The sequence below is a fragment of the Magnolia sinica genome, chromosome 1 (genome assembly GCF_029962835.1).
Source record: "Magnolia sinica isolate HGM2019 chromosome 1, MsV1, whole genome shotgun sequence".
NCBI lineage: Eukaryota > Viridiplantae > Streptophyta > Magnoliopsida > Magnoliales > Magnoliaceae > Magnolia > Magnolia sinica.
Genome location: NC_080573.1, coordinates 122,209,100 through 122,230,736, shown reverse-complemented (window position 1 = coordinate 122,230,736; position 21,637 = coordinate 122,209,100). Strand labels below are relative to the sequence as shown.

Sequence of the window (21,637 nt, the reverse complement as noted above, 5' to 3'; positions counted from 1 at the left end):
CCAAATACGAAGAATGACGGTGGTGATCCATTAATCAAATGCAAACCTATGTACATGCTGGACCCAAAGAAGGGCTCACGATTTGGACAGTCCGATTAGCTCTGTCGTATTCTTCCAATCGGCTCCGTCTAAAATGAGTATTTTCGGGGGTATAAGTATAGAGGAAAAACCGTATTTTTCTAATTTTGCTTGTTATTTTAACCGTATAACCGTCTCTCAATCTCTCTCCTTTGGGATTTCAAAGCCGCTTCCGCACAAAAGGAGCTTCCGAGCGATTTTCTGCCCAAAGAGGGCGAACGAAAAAGCTAATCGTCTTTCTCCCTTCTTCTTCGCGACACCTGCTTCGAGAATCCGTACGATCATGGCGTCTGTGATCCGACTGTCCCATCTTTCAATCCATCGCTTTCTCTCACCTTAGCTTGTACAAAAGACAAATCTCAGATTCTCTCTCATATCTTTGGATTCCGGTTTGATGCTCGATCCCTTCAAATAGAGGTAGGCAAGATGCTCATACCCGTCGCCATTCCCGCAAAATCCAAGCTTTTGAGTTTCCATAGCCAGGAATTGATTTTTATTTTTATTTTTTATTTTTATTATTTTTTTATAAATCGATTTGGGCAGATTGATTTCTTCTGGAATCTGATTTCGGAAATGGAGAAGTTTTGAAAATTTGTGACCTAGGAATGCAGTGGAATCGCTCCTTCTTTGGTGCCCTAGCAGCTGATTGCCGCTGAAATGGCATTTCCTCCGCAAAGAGGATTTATTTTATAAACTTTCTTACGAACTTTAGAATGAATCTTCCTCCCGAGTATGAATTTGAATATTCTACTTTTTTATTTTTTTTAACGATAGGAATTTGATCGGATTGTAAGATTTTCACTGTTTGAAAATTCAACATTTCACTAAAACGTCTCGGGCCAATGGTTTTTGAATTTGATCAGTTATTGCATTTAGATCAGTTATTGATTTTAAGTAGGGAAGGATCCTCCACTAAACATGTATGTCTAAGTTTCCATTGAGCACACTATCTCTGTACATGCGGCCCACTTGTACGGAGATCTGGGCCATTGATCTGTTGAGTGCTGCTATCGATGGGCTATACCCCCAAAAGTACACTTGCCTGATGATCCAATCTATGGATTGGAGAAATTTTTGCCTTTTAATGTTGCCCCCTTGGTGGGAATTTTTAGATCATTCATTTTGGCAATAACTAAATTTCTTCCAATTTGCAGCCATTATCATCCAGTGGTGTATTCTGGGGTATGACCCATCCACAGTAGGGCCAAATAGATGAAATTCCCAGATGCCACGCATATGTGTCAAGTGCTTAATAACGAAGATGAAATCATGAAAGTGATGGCACTGAATCTCCATCTTTCTTTTATGAAACTATCCAACAATTTTGAAATTAAATTTTCGCCACTGATGTTTTAGCTCAAGAATCTGATGTTTCACTGAAGAGGTTGTCGTTTTAGTACAAGAATCGGATGTTCACTGAAAAGGTTGTCGATTTAGTACAAGAATCTGATGTTTCACTGAAAAGTTATGTGCTGGGGCCTTTGGAATTTGGTTCCATGTTAAGTTATTGGTGTGTTTGGATGTGTAATTGCCTTTTTTGTTGCAGTAATTAAGTTTCAGCAATGTTGAACTAAATGATCTAAAACATTTCTCCTATGAAAAATATTAGTTCCTCTCAATACGATTGCAGTTGATTTGTTTCAAGTCCATCTCATAGTGAATGTTATCGTGATTTGTGACTGGTATTGTTCGCTCGTAACAAAGTGAGACTTGCCAACTCCATTCTTTCACCGTCTTGCAACTAAATAATGCAATTATCCCAACCATACATACAAATTTTCTTAAAAACTTAGTAGTGGTCAAACAAGATACATCCTGCTTTAGTGTTTGGAAGTTTGAATCTCTTCCAAGGAATGGTTTTTTCTCATGTTCTGGTTGTTTATTTAAGAAATTTTGGTCAATTTCGAAAACAACTTACATAACTAAGGGAGTTTGGAATTCAAGAATATGATTCTCTAGAATTTGATAAGGCATTACATTTATAACTAATAGAAGTGTAAGGATTTGTTGCATCTGATTGTAACTTTCAGAAAATCATTCCTTTGCCTTTCTTTCTCCCCCCATCGTCTCTTTCTTGCAAGGAAGCTACTTATAGTAGCAAAGTTTAATCTATAAATAGTATATGGAATTCTTCTCTCATTAAAATGTCTTTTTATATTATTATCTTTGGCTTTTTCTCATGTTCTGGTTGTTTATTTAAGAAATTTTGGTCAATTTCGAAAACAACTTACATAACTAAGGGAGTTTGGAATTCAAGAATATGATTTTCTAGAATTTGACAAGGCATTACATTTAAAACTAATAGAAGTGTAAAGGATTTGTTGCATCTGATTGTAACTTTCAGAAAATCATTCCTTTGCCTTTCTTTCTCTCCCCATCATCTCTTTCTTGCAAGGAAGCTACTTATAGTAGCAGAGTTTAATCTATAAATAATATATGGAATTCTTCTCTCACTAAAATGGTGTCTTTTTATATTATTATCTTTTGAGCAGATAATTGGTTTGGTTCCAGAGAACTTTGGACTATCATTGACATAAATATTTGCCTAACAAAGGATGTTTAAAATTAAGAATTCAATATTTTACTAAAAAGCACATTTTTTACGTTGTCGCAATGGAATTTTACAAGAGCTTTCCCCTTTTCGGTGTTTTTTTTTTTTTTTTTTTTGGGAAATTCCAAGTCATTGTATTTTCCTTTGTCTTCAGGAGGAAGATACTTGCAAGTGATGTGCTGATAACTTCTTTGTTACGTGATATTCTCTAGGGATTTTGTGAACACACAAAACTCTGCTTCTGAGCTTGTTGTATTGTAAACTTACAATGGATGACGGTAAACTTCAAAGTGATGATGGGAACACAAAGGATCACGGAAATGGTGTTCTCGACCAATGTACTTCTTCTGGTGGGGAAGGTTTAGCTTTGCACAAAGTGAATGGGACTCTTAATAGTAGTAAAGACACTGGGCAGCTGGATGGGAATTCAGAAGGAAAATCTCATCTGGCAGAGAGTGAAACAGTTCAATCTTCTATGGGGAAAGTTGAAGGCCAGCCAATTATCCATGAGGAAGGAAAACGTGTGTCTGTTTCTAAGGTGAGATGCCTTTGAGTGATCTTAACAAATTAACATTTGTCTATTCAATTTGAATTGCATCTGAGGGCCTTGTTTTGTATAGGAATCTGGAAAGAAAGATCTTGATCAAGCAAAGCATTCCAAGTCACATAAGGGTCAAGGGAAGGCCAAGAAATCTTCTTCTGGGAATGAGATGCCGTCAAGCCCCAAACGTACTGTAGCGACTTGGGTGAAAAAGAGCAAAGATGGGAAGCAGGAGGAGACTGCTTCTGTTTCGAATGGTTCACTCACTTCAACTTCCCGTTCAAAGAAGTCTTCAGCCCTTGCAACTAACAGGGGTTCATTTAATGGAAGGCAGGGTGTTGAACGCAATGCAAGTGTTGATTTGAATGGGCCTGCAAGATCAACATCTGCACCAAGCTCTACTCTTAATTCCAAGGTAAAAATGCTGGCATCTTTACTTTGCACTTTATGGCCTAGCTAGAATGTAAAATCAAGTTCATTCTTGACAATATTTTGCTCTTTAAAATATCAGTTTTGTGGGTAATGATCGTGGTCAATATTGTTTATTTTCTTTTTACAGTTGTCTGGAAACTCTAAATCATCTTCACCCACCAATATCTCACAGCATGAAGGCCTGAAGTATGTTTTCTGCCATCCTGGTTTACACTTTTCCCTCTTCTTTTCCTCACAGAGCCTTATTGGTCTTTCATGATATTCGTATGTTCTTTTATACCATTAGCTCTAATATTAATCTAGTGGAAGAAAGAAGCTATTCAACAGGTGAGAAATTGCTATTTTGATGCAGGGAGCAGGTAAAAGATCTTAAGCCTCTGAAACAGGGGATGCCAAATAAAGTTGAAGAGCGCCCTCGTTCTTCTTCTTTGTATCCTTTATAACTATAAACTGTTTTTTTTTTTTTTTTTTTCAAGTTGTTTGGCTTCTTTGATATCTATTTTATCTAGCGATTGAGAATCCATTGAAGGTTTTTTCATTTATCCTTAAGTACATTTTAGAAGTCCCACTGCTGCAGGTTCACAACCCCGAAGAGTGGGCTCTACTCCTTCCTATAGCTTTAATTTTAGATGCAATGAACGGGCTGAGAAAAGGAAGGAGGTTCGTCTGAAATGTACTAGTTTTGTATATGGTCATTCCTCACAGCTTCCACACTTCATCAACTGAAGAAATTTCCACTATGCTGTTAAACAGTTCTACACTAAGCTTGAGGAAAAGATTCATGCAAAGGAAGTGGAGAAAACTACCATGCAGGCCAAATCTAAGGTGGTACCATTTCAATTTTAATCTACAAGCTGAGCGGTGATTAACAGTTTGATTGTTTTTTTCTTTATTGGATTGAATGATTTTGATTGTTTCTAGTCTGTGCCTTTTTTAATGGTTTTCTGCTTCATCCTTTCACAGGAAACTCAAGAGGCAGAGATTAAGCTGCTCAGGAAGAGCCTAACTTTTAAAGCAACACCTATGCCAAGTTTCTATCAGGAACCGGCACCTCCCAAAGTGGAGTTGAAGAAGGTAAGCATTACATTACTTTTATGGTATCCAGCATAATACCACTTAATCAGTATTCACAAGAAATGATTTTATCAAAACAAAAAAGGAACTGACAAGAAACATTATTTGGATCAGTTATAAATTTCCCACTCATTTGTGTACAAATTAAATTATATAGGATGTGTCATTCATAAGTTTTAGGATTATTGAACATGCAATATGTGTTGCCATTTCTTTGGTAGCCATGCTGGTCATGACAGCTGGGCCTTTAAATAACTATTACCTATATCTTTCAAGAGATGTGCTCCATTTCTCTCAGAGCAATATAAGTTATAGTGCTCCTAGTTGCATTGGGGGACACAGACAATTCAATTGATTGATCTAGACCATCCATTAGGTCTAACATAGTTTTCATGTGCTACCATGAAAGCATTGCACCAATTTGACAATTGTAACCCTACGATCATTCCCCTTTAATGTTGGTCAAGATCATTTATGCAAAAATGGGTCCAATCAACAAATTGATCAATTTATTTGTTGGGGCCAACCATACATTGCTTATGATTCTAAAGAGTCACTTTGGTAGGCCATCCTAGCAAATCTGCTCATGGCTCGGAAAAAAAGGGTGGTTGCAAGACTAAGTACAAACCAGGGATGATTGGATCATCCAATCAGTGTGATGTTTGCATGGTAGCCAATAAAATGTGTTCTGGACGTAATAGAGTGTTCAGATCAAATGATTGGACTGTCCAAGTGACCAAATGTAACTAGGACACTATAACTTAAAAGTGCTCTGAGAGCATTGGGGCATCTCTCATTTTTCAATATCCTTACTATTCTGTATCTGAACCCAAGTCCATCATGTTGTGGAAGTTGGAACAGTATAAGTATTTATGCAATCTATTCCAGGAATCACAACTTATTAGTTGAGACTGCAAACATGAAATGCTCCTTGTACCATTTAGATCCTTGAAATGCATTACCTCCCTGTTCCAAAATCTTGCTGTTTACCTAATTTCAGGCCTGCAAGTGCTTCATCCACCAACTACTGCTGTTATGACTTGAATATCTTTAGCTTAATCAACTGTGTACTTTGCTTGCTGTAGTGTTTTCATTTTGTATCTGAATATTCAAAATCCTAAAACACCAATCTTCTCAGTATATTTTCTATATTTTAGTGATTACAAATGCATGTTTGAAATTAGTTAATATTAATTCGCTTCAGCACTTTCTAGGCAATCCTGTTCGTGTTTTGTGGAAATCACTACTGCCTTGCTTCTGCAGTAGAATCTCCCACTCCTCTCCAGCCCTTGGGGCCTATTTGGATATAAAATCCCAAGATCTTGGAATTGGTTGAAAACCTGGATCCATTGCTTCTAGGGAGTCATAGATTCGGAAATCACAATTTTCTTGTTAGGATGACAGAGAACAAAATTCCTTGGATCTAGAATTTCACTGTTTGGTAGAAGAAAATTCCTAGAATCCATATGTTCCAATGTCACACATTTACAAGATCTGAAGTTCCAATCAGGTGGCTTCTTTGTGTAGATCTTCTGCTTAAAAAATCAGGCTGTTTCACTTGTCAGGTAGCTCATAAAATGAAAGGTGTTATTGAGTATACAAGAAAAGCACCGGCTGTTAGCCTAGACCATCCATCATACGGGGCCTACCTTTGATTGCCATCTCTCTCAAAAATCACTTATGAGATGATCTTAACCATCCATTCAATGGCTAGACAAATTGACCATCCATGTCGATTACACCAGAATCTATCATTGATATGGACTGTCCATCTTTGGTTGCCCATCCTGCTCAAAAATCACTTTGATTGGATCATCATAGCAATATAATCAATGGTTAGGTAAATGCACAACACCTATTGATTATATTAAAAAAGGTTGATCAATGATTAGATCATCCATCATGTGGGCCGCACCTTTGGTTGCCCTTCCTAACCACCCCCTCCATGGCTAGAAAAATGGAAATGGATGATTCAATATTGATTGTGCTAGTAAAAGTTTCAATCATTAATCTGGATCATACATGTCGGTCCCACATTGGATTCTCATTCTTCTTAAACCCACCTTGGTTGGATGATCTTAACCATCCGATCAATGGGTAGGGAAATGGATGACGGTGTTAGTTCTATTAGAGAAGATCTGATCATTGATCAAGACCATCTGTAATGTAGTACCCACCTTCGATTGCTCATCCCTCTCAAAATCACTTTGGGCAGATAATCTTGACCATTCAATCAATGGGTAGGAAAATGGATGGTCCTTATTGACTATACTCAAAAAGGTCCAATCATTGATCCAAACCATCCATCATGTGGATCCCACCTTTGATAACTCATCCCTCTTAAAAAATCACTTTTATCCAGTGTTGTCAAAATCTTACGATTTATGATTGAAGTAGAATCTTAAGCGAAACAATTTGAATCCCACCTTTTTATATGAATCCTATGATTCTATGATTTGAATCCTACGATTTACGATTCAAATCCTGATTTATGATTCAAACTATCTCTTCTATTTTAAGCTTCACTTGGCTTTCATTTCATGTTTTTAAATTTGTGGGGGCTTTAAGAGTCGTTTAGAAAAACCTTTCAGGTAAAAAGAAAAAAAAATCATTTAAAAAAGGTAAATTATGTTATTTTGTTCTTTACAAGAGATTAAATGATATATATTCTCTTCAATGTATTACTTGGTGCATATTGATGCCAAAAGGATGATTTATGAGTTTTTAATTTTTTCTGATTTATTTAGATTTTTCTTAATTTTCGATTTTTTAAAGAAATCATAAAAAATCGTATGGTTTATGATTCGATTTGCGATTTGACTCCTATTATGATTTGCAATACGATTACGATTTCGACAACATTGCTTTTATCGAATGATCCGAACTGTGTAATGAATGGCTAGGAAAATAGATGATCCATATTTTGACCATACTAGAGAAGGTCCAATCATTGGTAGAGATCCAGCATGTGGATCCCACCAGTGGTTGGACACTAGGATCATTCCAGTGTGAAATTCAGCTATGGACCCTTAATGGTTGGGGAACATATGATGAGTTTTCCTGGAGACCAGACAGGCATTGTTTCGTGCAAATAAACCCTACCTATTATCAGATCGCAGCTTCGTAAATATTGAGTGTTTAGACCATTTATTCTCAAGATATCCCAAGATACCCCAAATCTCCTTTGGAATTCTATCAAATAGTGTTTTTTGGGTTTCTCCCTTTGCAACGAACAGCCTGGAGTAGGAATTGGTAATGATGCGCAGACCTTTTCAAAGCATGAGGGCCTCCACCCCATTCGGGCCTGTCACACTACAAGGCCTGGAGAGAGACTTGGTAATATCCTTCTTGTTGTTCCATAAGATGCCTCAAAATTTGGAGTGGCTTGGATTGCCAAGGGAGCACTCATCAGACTTCAGGAACTGAGTGGCTGGGGCTCCCGACGAGTAATGACTCTGGATTTCTTCCCTCAAGTAGTGGCAGACCTCCAATCTCGGATGAACCTCTTTGTGGGGCACCTTTGAACTCAAGTCTTGCAAAGTTGCAATCAGGAGTGGGAGAAATAATCATCCATTTAATTGCATCCACGCTAGAAACTTTGTTATCAAAGATGCTAATGTTTCTTCTTTCCACATGCCCCACATAATGGCGAATGACACCATTCTCCATATGATATTGCCTCTAATAGCAAAAGGTCCTGCCCACTAACCCTTGATTAAATCACTCAGGAACCTTTAACATCTGAGATATCTGGAAATGGTGAAAGAATTTGTTAAAGGTTTCCTGAGTGATTTAATCAAGTGTGCAGTTGCTGCCCAAGTGAGAGCCTTTGGCCCTCTACCCTTTGGAGGTTATGCCCAAGCTTTGGCTCACAGTTGTTCTTCCTTACAGTCTAATAGATAGCAAGAAAGACAAGAAGACACGCTTCGAATTCCTCTTCAAATCATATGATCTGCCTCGTTAATGTCAATATAAGCCCCATCCAAGACACCTTAAGATCTTGAGAGTAAACTATTTCCTTGTCCTTGAGATTCCAATGAATCAAGATGTTCCAGATAATGGTTCCGCCTATATGTTTATTGCAATTTTTTATGCACTCCTCTTTACAAGTGGAGAGACAGTAAAGGGCGAGGACAAAGCAAGCAAGGGTTTCTTCACCCACTCAAAGATCTTCCCAAAGTATCCCCAATATGCTAATCGCCCTCCAAACATCCAAACCTTGTATCTTCTTTCCGCAAGTGCATTTGTCTCCTCCCAACATGCCACCACCATTTGCTACCCTTTTTTGTAAGGAGCCCTTGATTTCTTTCCTCAAACAATCCATATGCCTCCATCCCTTTTCGGCTTTTGACCTTTTTTTAAAAAAAAGTTTTTTGCTTTGTTTTTTTGAAAGATAGTTTTTGAACATTTTTCCATTTTATTAGATAAATTGTAGGACTTGCCTCTCTTTCCCTGCACAAAAAGTCAGTTTGTATATGGTCAATATTCTTTGTGATGTAGCGGCTGAGGATGCAAATGGATCAAAGAAAAGAAAATTAAGATTGTGGACAAGAACACAACAATCCTCTAGACAAGAACTAGAGCTCACAAAAGCCCACTCAGACCTTCCAAAGCAAAGAAATACTGAATTCAAAGAACTTTATTTCCAGTGTACTATAATCCCACACATCCCTCAAGGAGGGCTTATATGGGTCTAGGGTGAAAGAAAGAAAGCCCTAATTCATGAAAATCTAAAATACCCTTGAATTTCGTAACAACGCCTTTTGTAAATTGGGAATAACTCACCCAAACGGCATCAAAATTCCATGATCTTGGGCTCACTTGAAAACTAACTCAATATGGTGTTAAAAGAAAGCAATTTAATGTTATTTCAACATTGTTTGATGCCCCAAAAAGTGGCCAACAAAAAAAGCAACGAAAATACAACAGGGAGACTGATTAAGTCATGACTCAATTTAATCCTAAAAATTAATTAAAACAAGTAAATCGTATGAACTTGAAGACCATTTGATTGATCCCATGGGCCCCTTAGTGTTTAGATGGTTGTTGATATCATTAGTTTATCATCAGACCATGGATCTGGTCCAGATCATTAATCAAGATAACATGTATGGTTAGTTTGTTTAGATTTTTTATCAACGAACTTGTTTGTCCTTCTGATTTTACCACTTTGCCACCACTGTCAACATCTTAAAGAAAAATAGGATATATTCTGGGAGATTTGCGATTGCAAATTTGATTAGAGTAATCCTACCTCTCAAAGATAAATAGCTGCTCTTCCAAGTTATGTTCTTTTCCATTGGAGTATTGGATCACAAAGTAACGGTGCCTTGTGGTTGCCCCCTATGGGAAGCCTAAGTATCATCCTCGTTTAAGAACTTGTCATTTTGTGAAGCGGCTAATGTCATCATGGCTAGAGCAACCTCGCCAATTGCTCTAGTGCCTATATTCATTTTCGGTCCAAAAACCACTTCAAAACAGCGAAGGATGCCCAAATTCATCACTTGGCTTAAATAGGTATCATCCAATATTAGTTTATCACTCCTAAATTTAAGGTGGAAATCGATGGCTTCTGGATTAACCACCTCAAGTTTGAGGAACTCGAGATCTGATGCCAAGCACAGGAGTATGCTGAAACTTTCTGCTGCAAAGAGAAATGGAAAGAACAGAGTGGATCGCCTTGATGTAGATCTCTTGAGCTTACAAATAATCCAGCTGGGGAGCCATTCACAAGTGTAAGTAAGGATGCTGGGGAAATAGATTCCTTAATCCCCCACCCACCACCCCCCCCCTGTATCTTGAAATCCATTTTATCAAGGGAGTAAGAGAAAATAGGGTCTACATGGGCATAAGCTTTTTCCATATCAGCTTTGTAAAAGATCCAGCCTTCTTACTCTTGATACTTTACATTAATGCATTTGTTGGTTGTAATTCCATCTAAGATGTGACCACCTTCAACGATATAACCAGACGCATGTTGACTTCGGATGGATGAGAAAGAGTAAACTGAGAATAACAATTTTTCCACACATCGGTTCAAAGGTACTATCATTAGAAGGGACTCTACTTCGGCCTTAGTGCGGGTATCGGGAAAGACCCTCCTCCTTGAGATCTAGAAGTTATATTCCATGATATTAGAAGGCATTGTCGTTTTCTGTTTATTAGCCTCTGTCATGTTCCAATAGAAGCAAACTGCATAGTCAGCTCTATATATATCCAATCTTTGTATAGGGAACTCTTATCCATTTCCTTGATGGATTTCTTTGCCATTTGTGATTCTTTAATAAATTTTAACTTTTAAGTTATTAAAGAAAGGCACAAACCACACAATTCAAAGAGGCTTACTTTTAGGGTTTTCTTCCTCTACAAGAGAACATTTCTCCCAAAGCGCACACATTTTTCTAATTCCAATCATCTTACAAATCTAAACTTTCTTAATTTTAGATCCAAATTATATCCTAGAGATTGACTTCTGAGTTTCAAATCCAAAAAGGGAAATACAAAAAGATTAAAAATCTTAAAAGATCTTCCCTAAAAGAAAGCAACTAATGACTTAATGATGCATAAGATCCTATTAAAGATTCCACAAGACAAATCTCCCAACATAGAAAACTACTAATGACTTAATGATACATAAGATCCTGTTAAAGATTCCTCCAAATCTTTACTCAATCTCCCAAAATAGAAAACTGCTAATGACTTAATGATACATAAGCTCCTATTAAAGATCCCTCCAAAATCCTTACTAAATGAAGACTCTGAACCATCAAGCTACAACCATACATGGGATCTATATCTCCTTAAAAACTCTGAACTTAACTCCATGTTTGTGGCTGACCAAATGGGCCATAGGAGCTGCAAATTGGGCTTTTGGGACCCCATGTTCATCGCACCCTTCTTGTGATTATTCCCGCTTGCATTATTCCCCCTGGCTTCAAAAAGTTCATCCATGAGTTTGGCCAGTATCGATTTGTTGCTGTCATTTGCCTTTGTCTCGCTCCTTCGCAGGATTTGGCAAGATTAGATGGAGGTTAATGTACCTGCCACAGATTTCTCTCACCAGTTGGATTGGTAGAGCATGCCATTTCCTGTTTCATTTCTCTGCGGTTCATGTCCTCTAGTATGGCTTGCATATCTTCTTCCGTAGGACTACTTGCCTCAAATGTTGGAATCACGATTGTGCATTCCTCGTTTCACTCGATCATCTGCATACTTTGATTGCCCTTGGGATGGAACGAATGTGTTCATCTCAACTTTAGGAATCTTCTTTCCGTCAATCTAGTTATCCATCCATCGTTTGTTCCATCAACTAATCCATCCGTTGATGTATTGAGGGATTCCACAATCAATCCAAAGGTAGACTCTTCATGTGTATCGTCTAGGATTGTGATGCTTTCACCAAGCATTCCATCTGTCGGATCTTCAAATGCTTTTCCTAATGAATTTTGAATTTTTTTCTTTGATATTCTCGGATTTTTCGTTAAACTTGGGCATCTCAAGTTTTATATCATAAGATGAGTCACGATCCTCCAATTAGTCATCTCTTCTATCGTGAGGATGATCGATTGAAACACCATCAGAATTGCCAACATTCTATTCTAGGGCGTTGCCTCCTTCATGCACATGAGGCACTCGTTGATGTTGTTTTGATGTTGTCAAACTATCCAATCAACCGGAAATATTCATTCCGTGTTCCCTCAACGATCATATCTTTTCCTCCAAGACATTCATCTCATTGCTCGCCATCGTCTAATACAAGCCCACAGATGAACTTGGTCCAATACCAATTTGAAGTGGGAAAATGATGGAAAGATAAGAAAGGATATTTGTACAATGCACACAATTCAAAGATGTTGATTTTTTTAGGGTTTTCTCCCTCTAAGAGAATGTTTCCTATTAAGCCCACACATTTCATTTTAATCTCATTCATCAACTCTCCAATACATATGGCCTATGTAGGCCAAGTTACAAAAATAAATATCCAAAAAAATCTTAGAAATCCAGAGTTTACTAATTCTAGATTGAAATCATTAACATCCAGATTTTACATCCAAAAAGCAAAATATTAACTAGTGAATGCTTCCTGCCATCATTCCTGCTTGCATCACATGACCTTCCTTATTCTAACTGAAAGACAGAAGTGTTATTACCAAAATCTTGTAGACTTGTTCCAATCTTAATTTCTAGGACAATAGTAGTAAGAGTTGTATTAAACTTTTATTTAACCTCAACCTTGTATGGAATTCCTGAATGAAAATAAGCCATTGAAAAACGATGTGGGCCCAGAGCTGCAGCCCTGTGCATCTCTAGCCCCCTGATAAAACATCTTCGTCATTGAATTCATGCTCTAGCAAAATCGACAACTCTTCAGGTACCCTTCTAAGAACTAAACTATCTAGTTTAGGCATGGTCACTGATCATAGCATCCTTCTATAAAGTGAACAACGGAAATCCCCAATTGCATCCATTTTCGATATGCTAGCATACAAAGCCACTATGCCATCCATTTGACAAGACTTGGGAAATGTTCTCGTACTACATTGTATGGGAATTTTAACATACAATGCTTTCCTGCCAACACGTTACTTAGGCATAATACCCCATGCCCAACGTGGGACGCATCATAAAAATCACCCTGGCCAAAGACAGGATGGTCCATTAATCAGGCAGGCTAGACCGTTGAATCAATGTTCAGTTGGTGATCTGCTTAAATGTGTGGCCTACCTAATCAGTGGCTTGTTCCATTTTTTTTCCCTCTAAGTTGGCATTCATGGTATGGTCCCACAATTTTCACAGCTCAGATGTTCCACCAAAGTGGCACAATAGCACATAATAGAAATGTTGTATTTCAAAGTTGAAGTTATGTACAAGGTTGTATGTGAATATTTTGACTCTCCCATCACTTGGAACTTGAAGTTTAATATACAAAATATGTAAATTATGTATATAATATAAATTTAACATGTTAGTGAAATATGGAAAGTACGGAACCTTAGTGAATGACACAGAATGGACAGTTTGGCCCCTATTAATGGTTCAACTCATGAGAGGTGCCTCCTCTTTTATGTGCTTCAGTTTACTTGTCATATGCCTCATGTATCTTCCTCCTGTCGGCTCTCTTGGACTCTCTTTCATAGCCAATTGACAGTCAAAATGATCTCTCTCTCTCTCTCTCTCTCTCTCTCTCTCTCTCTCTCTCTCTATATATATATATATATATATATATATATTTGTTTCTTTTGAGAAATCATTTAGAATGATCTTGATATCCACTATTCTTTAATTCTACAACTCCCTTCTCTTGCTCAACTTAATTTTTATTTTTTTTTAAACACACACCCACACCACCACAATGGGTACTTGAACCCATGACCTCTGGGTTGAAACTCCTGTTGAAAACCTTCTCTTGCTTGATTTATGTCTCATGCCTTTTGATTTGTCAAGGGCTTTGTAGTAGCCTGTTCTCTTATAATAACTTCATCAAGCAAATCATTGGTCAATTCCTTGCAGTAGGTTCATCTTTCTACTGCAAGCTATATTTTTTTGGCTTCTCCAAAGACGATTACTTATGGTGTTCATTCATTAGCCAATAATCTTATGGGTTCTTTGTTACTACAGTCTTTTTGATGGATTAGAGAATTGTGTGTGTGTGTGTGTGGTGTGTGTGTGTGTGTGTGTGTTTTTTTCCCCTTTTCTGAGCTGGTTCAAAGTTATTATATACATGCAGCCATGGGAATTTATTTATTTTTTCCATGCATTTTCGTCATCTCTTTACTTGGCCAATGTCTATAACTTCATTAATTTCCTATGGTTGTGAGTGAGAATGTTAATCACCCTTGATGCAAGACATGAAATTCAGATATGATGTGTAAGATTTCAAGCTTAAGGTCATGTTAGTTCAGAAACAATTACACAAATTCCATATCCCACATGAAAGTCCAAACATTCAATTAAGGGAAATCTATGCAGGTCCAGGCCTACACAGGCTAGGGCTGGATCAATAAAAATTATGAACCAAACAATACTCAATGGGAAATAAAAATCATCCACACATGCATGACAATCAATCCTTAATCCAAGGAATTCATCAATTTCAAATTAAGGAACCCTAGGGTGAGGAAAGGGGCAAATAAATTAAGGATAATGCAATCTAGGGTTAGAGTTTATGAAAAAATAGGTATGAGAGGGTAAAATAAGAGAAAACATGAACTAGAAGACAATTCCCGCGTACGGACAACGGGGCAGGGTATCGGCGCACGTGTGCAGTAGGGGGCCACACATGTGGAGGAGGCCCGAATCCCAAAAGGGACTTCTTAGCCTTGGTTGACCAGGGGGGGTCTCCAAACCCTCCAATTTTGATAGTAATCTAACGTACGGTCGAGGCGCGGTACTTCGTTGAAGTTTCAACCCTCTTGTAGGGCCAGATTCTAGAAACTGGCTGTATAAAGACAAACAGCTGCAAAACAAGTGGATTTGAGGCGAAGATGATCGAAGGATGGATGAAATAAGATGGAGGGGTAGATTGGGATAAACGTGGCTTCGCACCACGGTAGTTAGCCCTTCGAAAAGGGAGGGCTTCGCACCCACTTGAATTTAGCCATTCGAAAAAGGAGGGCTTTGCACCCACTTGAATTTAGCCCTTCGAAAAGGGAGGGCTTCGCACCCACTTGAATTTTTCCACAACTCAAAAATTCAGAGAGTAGAAAAAAACTCGCACGAATTTTTATTAAACTTGAATGAATCAAAAGAACTACAAGGGGTGCTTATTTATAGGACAAACCTTATACCTCAAAAACTCGTCATGTGCGCAACCTATTACTTGGCGATGAAGTAAACTAAAATAAAAATCAATCAAAGAAATCTCAAGCGTTCATGATGTTCTAAATAACATAAATAAGCAAAACCTAAAATATGAAATCAATCCGACTAGTGAGCCCCGGTCATGAGATCCCCTGATGGGCTTTACTTGATTATCGGGCCTACTCTAATGAACCAAAACTCCGTTTTCTAACTAGGAGGCCCTCCCTGGATGTCGTCATCGAGTCAGATCGACGGTGGGGCCCTTCCTCTCCTTCCATGCGTGCATAGGGGCGGCGCGTGTGTGTGCGTAATGTCCCTATCAACCCTACTCTACAACGTCAGAATCTCCTTGTCAATTGGCCTATCTCAAATCGATTAATGCCCTCAAACAGTTCCTTAGAATACCTAAATGGTCCAATGCTGTTTTCCTTGACTTCCATAATCCACAATCTACAACACCATCATTCATGTGAGATCTTTAGCTCCATGGATTGTGAATCTAAAACTGTTTTGAATGAAAGGAATGCGGGATATAAAATGTTCGTTATCTTATTATTAGTCTTTGAGAAAATGGGCCTCAGTGTCTCTTAATCATGGTATCTGCTTTCAAAATGGATCTTTTATTCTCATTCTCCGTAACTTTGATCTGTTGCGAAAGGCCAAAAACTTATGCTGAGGTAGAAGTGAAGCCTTAGAGGGAGGGAGATTCACGCTTTGAGGAATTTGTAATGATTAAAAAATCCTTAATTTGGTGGCTCAAATTCAGGGTTTAGATATTGATGACAAGATTAGGGGTCTAGAATGGGAGAAACATTGTCTGTGGGAACCTTTACAACATCTGGAATCTGGAAAACCAAGTTTGTGTTCGCTTTCTGTGCCCATGTTGGAACTGAATTCTGATAGGACCAGACAATGCTAAAGCAATTCTAATTGGCTGTCTCAAATATCTGAATCACTATCTCGACAAAAAATATAAAGCCATGATTCTTTACATTGTAACTGGTTGCTCGGCAGGGTGGCAAAATTTTTCATTTTGGTCGATTTACTCAAGTACATGGTGCTAGACTCTTTTAAAGTTTTGTTTCGCATTCCAGTTGTCTTTTTTTTAATGTCTAGGGAGGGTAGTCCAATGCCAACATACTACCCAAGCACAGTGTTCTTAGACACTCTGTCTTCCATAGTAGTCTCCACTTGTTATTCTCTATGACTATTGTTATTTTCGCCGTGCTTTAATATAATTTGCATTATCAGTACCTTATATTCCAACAACCATCCAAAAAAAAAAAAAAAGGCAAATGAAAAAGTGTGGATCAACGTTTTAAATATCGATGACATTGGTTGATATATCGCACAATATATCTTGTATCCCACCTATGTGATGCAAAACGCACAGGTAATGCCTATATATCCCACATGTTTGATCCGGTGAGCATTTTCAATTTTCGATCCTTTTTTTTTTTTTTTTTTGAAGTTCTGTTAAATTAGTGTCAAATGGTTATAAAATCCATTGGTTCTTCATGTTTTGCATGAAAAATCATGGAATTGGAGATTCGATTTCAATATCCATTGGTTCTTTTTTTTTTTTTTAATTTTTTTTTTTTTTAAATTTTAAGGTTAGCATGTCAGTACACACCCCACAATTAGTATACACCCCACCGTTAGCCACACCCCACTTGGATATCCATTGGTTCTTCTTGTTCTCCAATTTTATTTTTTTTTTCCCGAAAATTTCCTTCAATCAACTATCAATTGAGACTAATTTCAAAGTTTTTAAGAGTATTTGATGAAATGATCATCACATATATTCTACTTTCAAAATTTGAGTGTAGGTGGTCCGATTTAGGGAATATTGGAGAAATTTGAAAGTTTCCCAATATCTCCTAAATTGCTTGCAATGGTGCACGCCAAACATGAAATCAAGCATTTATGAGGGTTGATCTATTAATTTGTTAAGTCCTTGTCAATTTTCAGACAATAAAAGTAATTTTTAAAAAGAATATTTTAATATTTGATGAAATGATCATCATATACATTCTAATTTCGAAATTTAAGTCTCCTAAGCTTGCAATGTTGCTTGCCAAACATGAAATCAAGCATGTTTGAGGGTTGATCTATTGATTTGTTAAGTCCTTGTCAATGTTTAGAAAATAAAAATTATTTTTTAATAAAAAATTATTATTATTATTATTATTTGAAATTTTCCTTTAACCAGCTGTTAATTGAGACTAATTTCGAAGTATTTAAGAGCGTTTGATGAAATGATTATCACATGTACTTTAAATGTTATCCATTCAATTTGAATACAGTTGCACTAGTTCAGTTAGACAATACATAACTTATGACCCTATACAAAGGAGACCTAATATATGCACTTGTTTTTTGAGATGTTATGATTTAAAAGTAGAGGTGTACACGAGTCGAGCCGAGCCGAGCCGAGCTTTGCCTAGCTCGTGCTCGGCTGGGCCTTCGAGCTCGGAACAATAGCTCATGCTCGGCTCGGTTGAGTTCGAGCCCGGCTAATGGTTGCTGGTCGGATGGGTTTCGCTACTCGTATGACCGGGAAAAAATGGAGAGAGTGGAGGATAGGACTCACTTTCGAAGAAAAGCTCGTCCGGACAGACATTGGAAGAGGGAATGTCGCCGGGCGGAGAGTATTGGGCGGAGCTCGTCTAGACAGACGCTGGAAAAAGGAAATGCTCGTCCGGATAGACGCTGGAAGAAAGAAATGTCATCGAACAGTTGCTGGAAAAAGGAAATGTAGTCTGACGGACGGCCGATTTGGGCAATTTGGAGGGAGAAATGGGGCGATTTGGGCGAAAGGGAGGGAGAACGGGTAAGGTTGCTAGTTTGGGCATACTGGGTAGGGTTTTTTAAAAATCCTTTATATACTAACTTAAAGTCGAGTCGAGTCGAGATACATCTAGCTCGGACTCGACTCGAAATGTTCCGAGCGCCCAAAATATGGCTCGACTCGGTTCGAACAGCATTTCGATCCGAGTCGAGTCGAGCTTTTTCGAGCCGAGTCGAGCGAGTTACCGAGCTTAGGCTGCTCGTGTACAACTCTATTTAAAAGTGTGTAGTAAAGTCTTTTCTAACAATCCTTGAAGTTTCATTGAAAAATTCTACCATTTTCCCAATGTTTCCCAAAAAGTATGATAAATTACCCGATACAAATGATATATCATGTGCGATAACCATACGTATTTATATCCCAAGGATGCGATACGTAACGCGATACCAATATTTCGAACATTGGTGTGGATGACATTTTGTTTCTTTCGATCTAAGTGGGGCTATAGGAGTTTAAGATTGCTCTCATCCACATGGAAGTTTTAGCTGTGCAGATAGTTGGATTGCTCTCATCCACATGGAAGTTTTAGCTCTGCGGACAGTCAGATTGCTCTCATCCACATGGAAGTTTTAGCTCTGCAGATAGTCGGATTGCTCTCATCCACATGGAAGTTTTAGCTCTGCGGACAGTCGGATTGCTCTCATCCTCATGGAAGTTTTAGCTCTGCAGACAGGCTCACCAATTATTGTGCCAAGTTATATGATCTTGTATCGTAGTTACGGCATTCAAATTCAGGAAGATTGTGCAACTCATTATTCTTATTTAAGGAAATTATCGGGAACAATAGGGGATTTCTAAAGTATACCAGTGAGAACCCTGCATGATGCACGTTCACAGGGAATCACACAACAGATACACAGTCAGGATGGTGGCCACGGTGTGCCCTAATAATCAAACGATTATGGCCATCTAATAAATGGGCACTCACCCATTGGTTTTGGAGTTTTGACCATACATCCATTTGATGTCCACTAAGAAAATTAGGATAGCCCAATCAATATGGAATAATATATGCAAGGAAGGCTGACCAGAGATTGTAGGTTCCACCATGGATGAGCAATCACTGTTCCAATGGTCATCGGATCAGTTTTTCTTTTGGCTATTCTATAAATGATGGTCACTGATTGAATGGCTACTAGCCCAGGATCAATTCAACTTTTAGGCCTGTCCATTTGAAAATTCTCCATTAGATGGCCTCAAATCACATGTGCCTTTTGTCCCCAAACTTCTATTGCCATGACCAGTGAGATTTGAACCACGGGTCCCAATCATTAGTCAATGTTGATAGTGTATTGCTTGGATGTGTCCTGTGTTTCTCATTCGGAATGCCAAGCAATGGAAACCACTGGATGCTCCTCTCACTGATATGCCTAAACTGGATTCCAGATGTGGGAGGCTTCAGAATTAAGGTTGGTATTGTCTTTTAACTATTCACCCGTTACTTGTGTTCAGTTCTAATAATGTTAGATCTCCAATTTTGTTACTATTAATTTCTGACCCTATTGCATAAGTTTAGTCCCTTGTTTGTGTATACCTTCCGTAGTTAGTTTCTTGTATGTGTAGAAAGCAACACTCATCTCTCCACACACACACACACACACACACACACATATTAAGCAACCTTGTTGATCACACACACACATATATTAAGCAACCTTGTTGATCTTTGCTAGCATATCTTTTCCCCGAATGTTTGTTGTGTGTGATTTATCATAGCTGAAGCACACATTCATCAAATTAAATGGCCTATTTCTATGTTAACTGGTTTTGAGCTCAGGCCAAAATTTTGAAGCCTCAGGCTCAGCTTGGGATTTTGTTTTATTTATTTATTTTTATTTTTTTGCGTTCTTCCAATAATGGAGTATGATTTGGCTGAGTTGGTCATCAACTCAGGCCAATTTTTCCTGAAAACCAAGTTTGGACTCAGTACTCAGAGGCCTGTCCAAACAATAGCCATCTCAGCTGCATTCCCAGTACTGAGGTTTGCTTAAAACTTCTATCAATTGGTGAATTCTTTTTATCCATTGATGCAGATTCCGCCAACGAGAGCAAAATCACCCAAGCTTGGGCGTCCAAAGAGCTTTACGACAGCTGAAGCCGAAGGAAACAATAGCCACTCCTGTCAAACGGGTCGGTTGAGCCTTGACGAGAAAGTCTCCCGAAACGGCCTTGCCAAAGAATCCCACCCACATATGAAGAAGCCAAACCGAAAGTCCCTTCCCAAATTGCCTTCTGAAAAATCAACTTCGGAAAATCTAACAGAAATCACTCCCAAACAACCACAGAAAGAAATGAACCTGGATTCTGAGGCAGCTATTACCATTGGACAGAACAAGACTGAATCCATGTCAGATGAGCCTGCCGAGACCGAGGAGCAACCAAAGCCCACTGAGCAGGAGCCTGTAAATGTAGTTGCTTCTGGTGAGCCATCGGCAGAGCAGCAATGAAAGAGGGTGTGACATATTAATGGGAATGTCCATTGTGGCGTATTAATGGGAATGTCGATTGCATTTTTCTTAAAATAAGAAAGAAGTCGACAATAAGACTGGAGATAAATTGTCTTAGATGGACGAAGGCATGAGAGGATTTTGTATTGTGGCTTGTGATGTTATTTTTTTGTTCAGAGTCGCTGCGAGGTACCTGGGCTTATAGCGTGCTTTCATATTTGGCTATTAGAACTTGTGCCTGAATTTGCAATACTGTATTATTTTCAATGGATTTTAGCACAAAAATATTTTACCAAATAATGCATTTGACAAAACTGCAATTCCAATATGTGCTGCTTTTCAGGGAGTGAAACGAAATTTCTCTCTGAGAAGTTGTGAACTGGAGAATTGTGGGGCCCATGTGGTCTGTTTTTGACATATGCACTCCTGGATGATTAGATGAAAAAAAAATAAAAATCATGGTGATCAATATAATCAAACGGGACACATGAATTTGGATTTTTTTGGGTGTTGTATATTGTTTTATGGTGTGGCCCACCTGACAATGGGATAGGCCTGTGTTTTGGTTATTCTGATCATCATGCTAGGGTGCATTGGTTGGGTAGTTTGGATGTCATGGTTGCACCATGTGAGCCCCACAATTTCTCGATGTTACACCTTTTAGAGGGAAAAAAACAAGAAAAACAAGAAAGAGGCGTTTGGTTATTTCAACCCCTGAAAAACACCTTGTGGCAAATTCAGATCGTCAAGGCATTTTTTGATAAAATCAGAATTGCTGGGGAATTTTAAGGTAAATATCCCTCCCTATTTTCAAATTGCTTTTTAATTTTTAATTTTTAATTTGTGTTTGTTTGTAACAAGGT

At 38.1% G+C, this 21,637-nt stretch overlaps 1 protein-coding gene across 2 annotated transcripts; it reads left to right on the top strand.

The window, feature by feature from the left end:
• Positions 1 to 204: 204 nt before the first annotated feature.
• LOC131256525 (protein WVD2-like 5) lies at positions 205 to 21,041 on the top strand. 2 transcript variants are annotated; one of them, XM_058257385.1, is made up of 9 exons: positions 205 to 495; positions 2,842 to 3,167; positions 3,250 to 3,585; positions 3,730 to 3,788; positions 3,955 to 4,032; positions 4,163 to 4,262; positions 4,356 to 4,427; positions 4,566 to 4,676; positions 20,361 to 21,041. In XM_058257385.1, exons 2-9 carry the CDS (start codon positions 2,898 to 2,900, stop codon positions 20,772 to 20,774), a joined length of 1,440 nt encoding a protein of 479 aa, XP_058113368.1. In that variant the 5' UTR covers positions 205 to 495; positions 2,842 to 2,897; the 3' UTR covers positions 20,775 to 21,041. The 2 variants fall into 2 exon arrangements, with proteins under 2 accessions (XP_058113368.1, XP_058113373.1); XM_058257390.1 differs by having other exon boundaries at positions 2,784 to 3,167.
• The last annotated feature ends 596 nt before the right edge of the window (positions 21,042 to 21,637 follow it).

What these genes read in the sequence shown, in the direction of transcription:
- LOC131256525 (XM_058257385.1), top strand. Translation starts at nt 2,898, where the DNA reads ATGGATGACGGTAAACTTCAAAGTGATGATGGGAACACAAAGGATCAC. An exon ending in GGGCTGAGAAAAGGAAGGAG is followed by an intron (nt 4,263 to 4,355) that starts GTTCGTCTGAAA and finishes GCTGTTAAACAG; the next exon opens with TTCTACACTAAGCTTGAGGA. An exon ending in CCATGCAGGCCAAATCTAAG is followed by an intron (nt 4,428 to 4,565) that starts GTGGTACCATTT and finishes ATCCTTTCACAG; the next exon opens with GAAACTCAAGAGGCAGAGAT.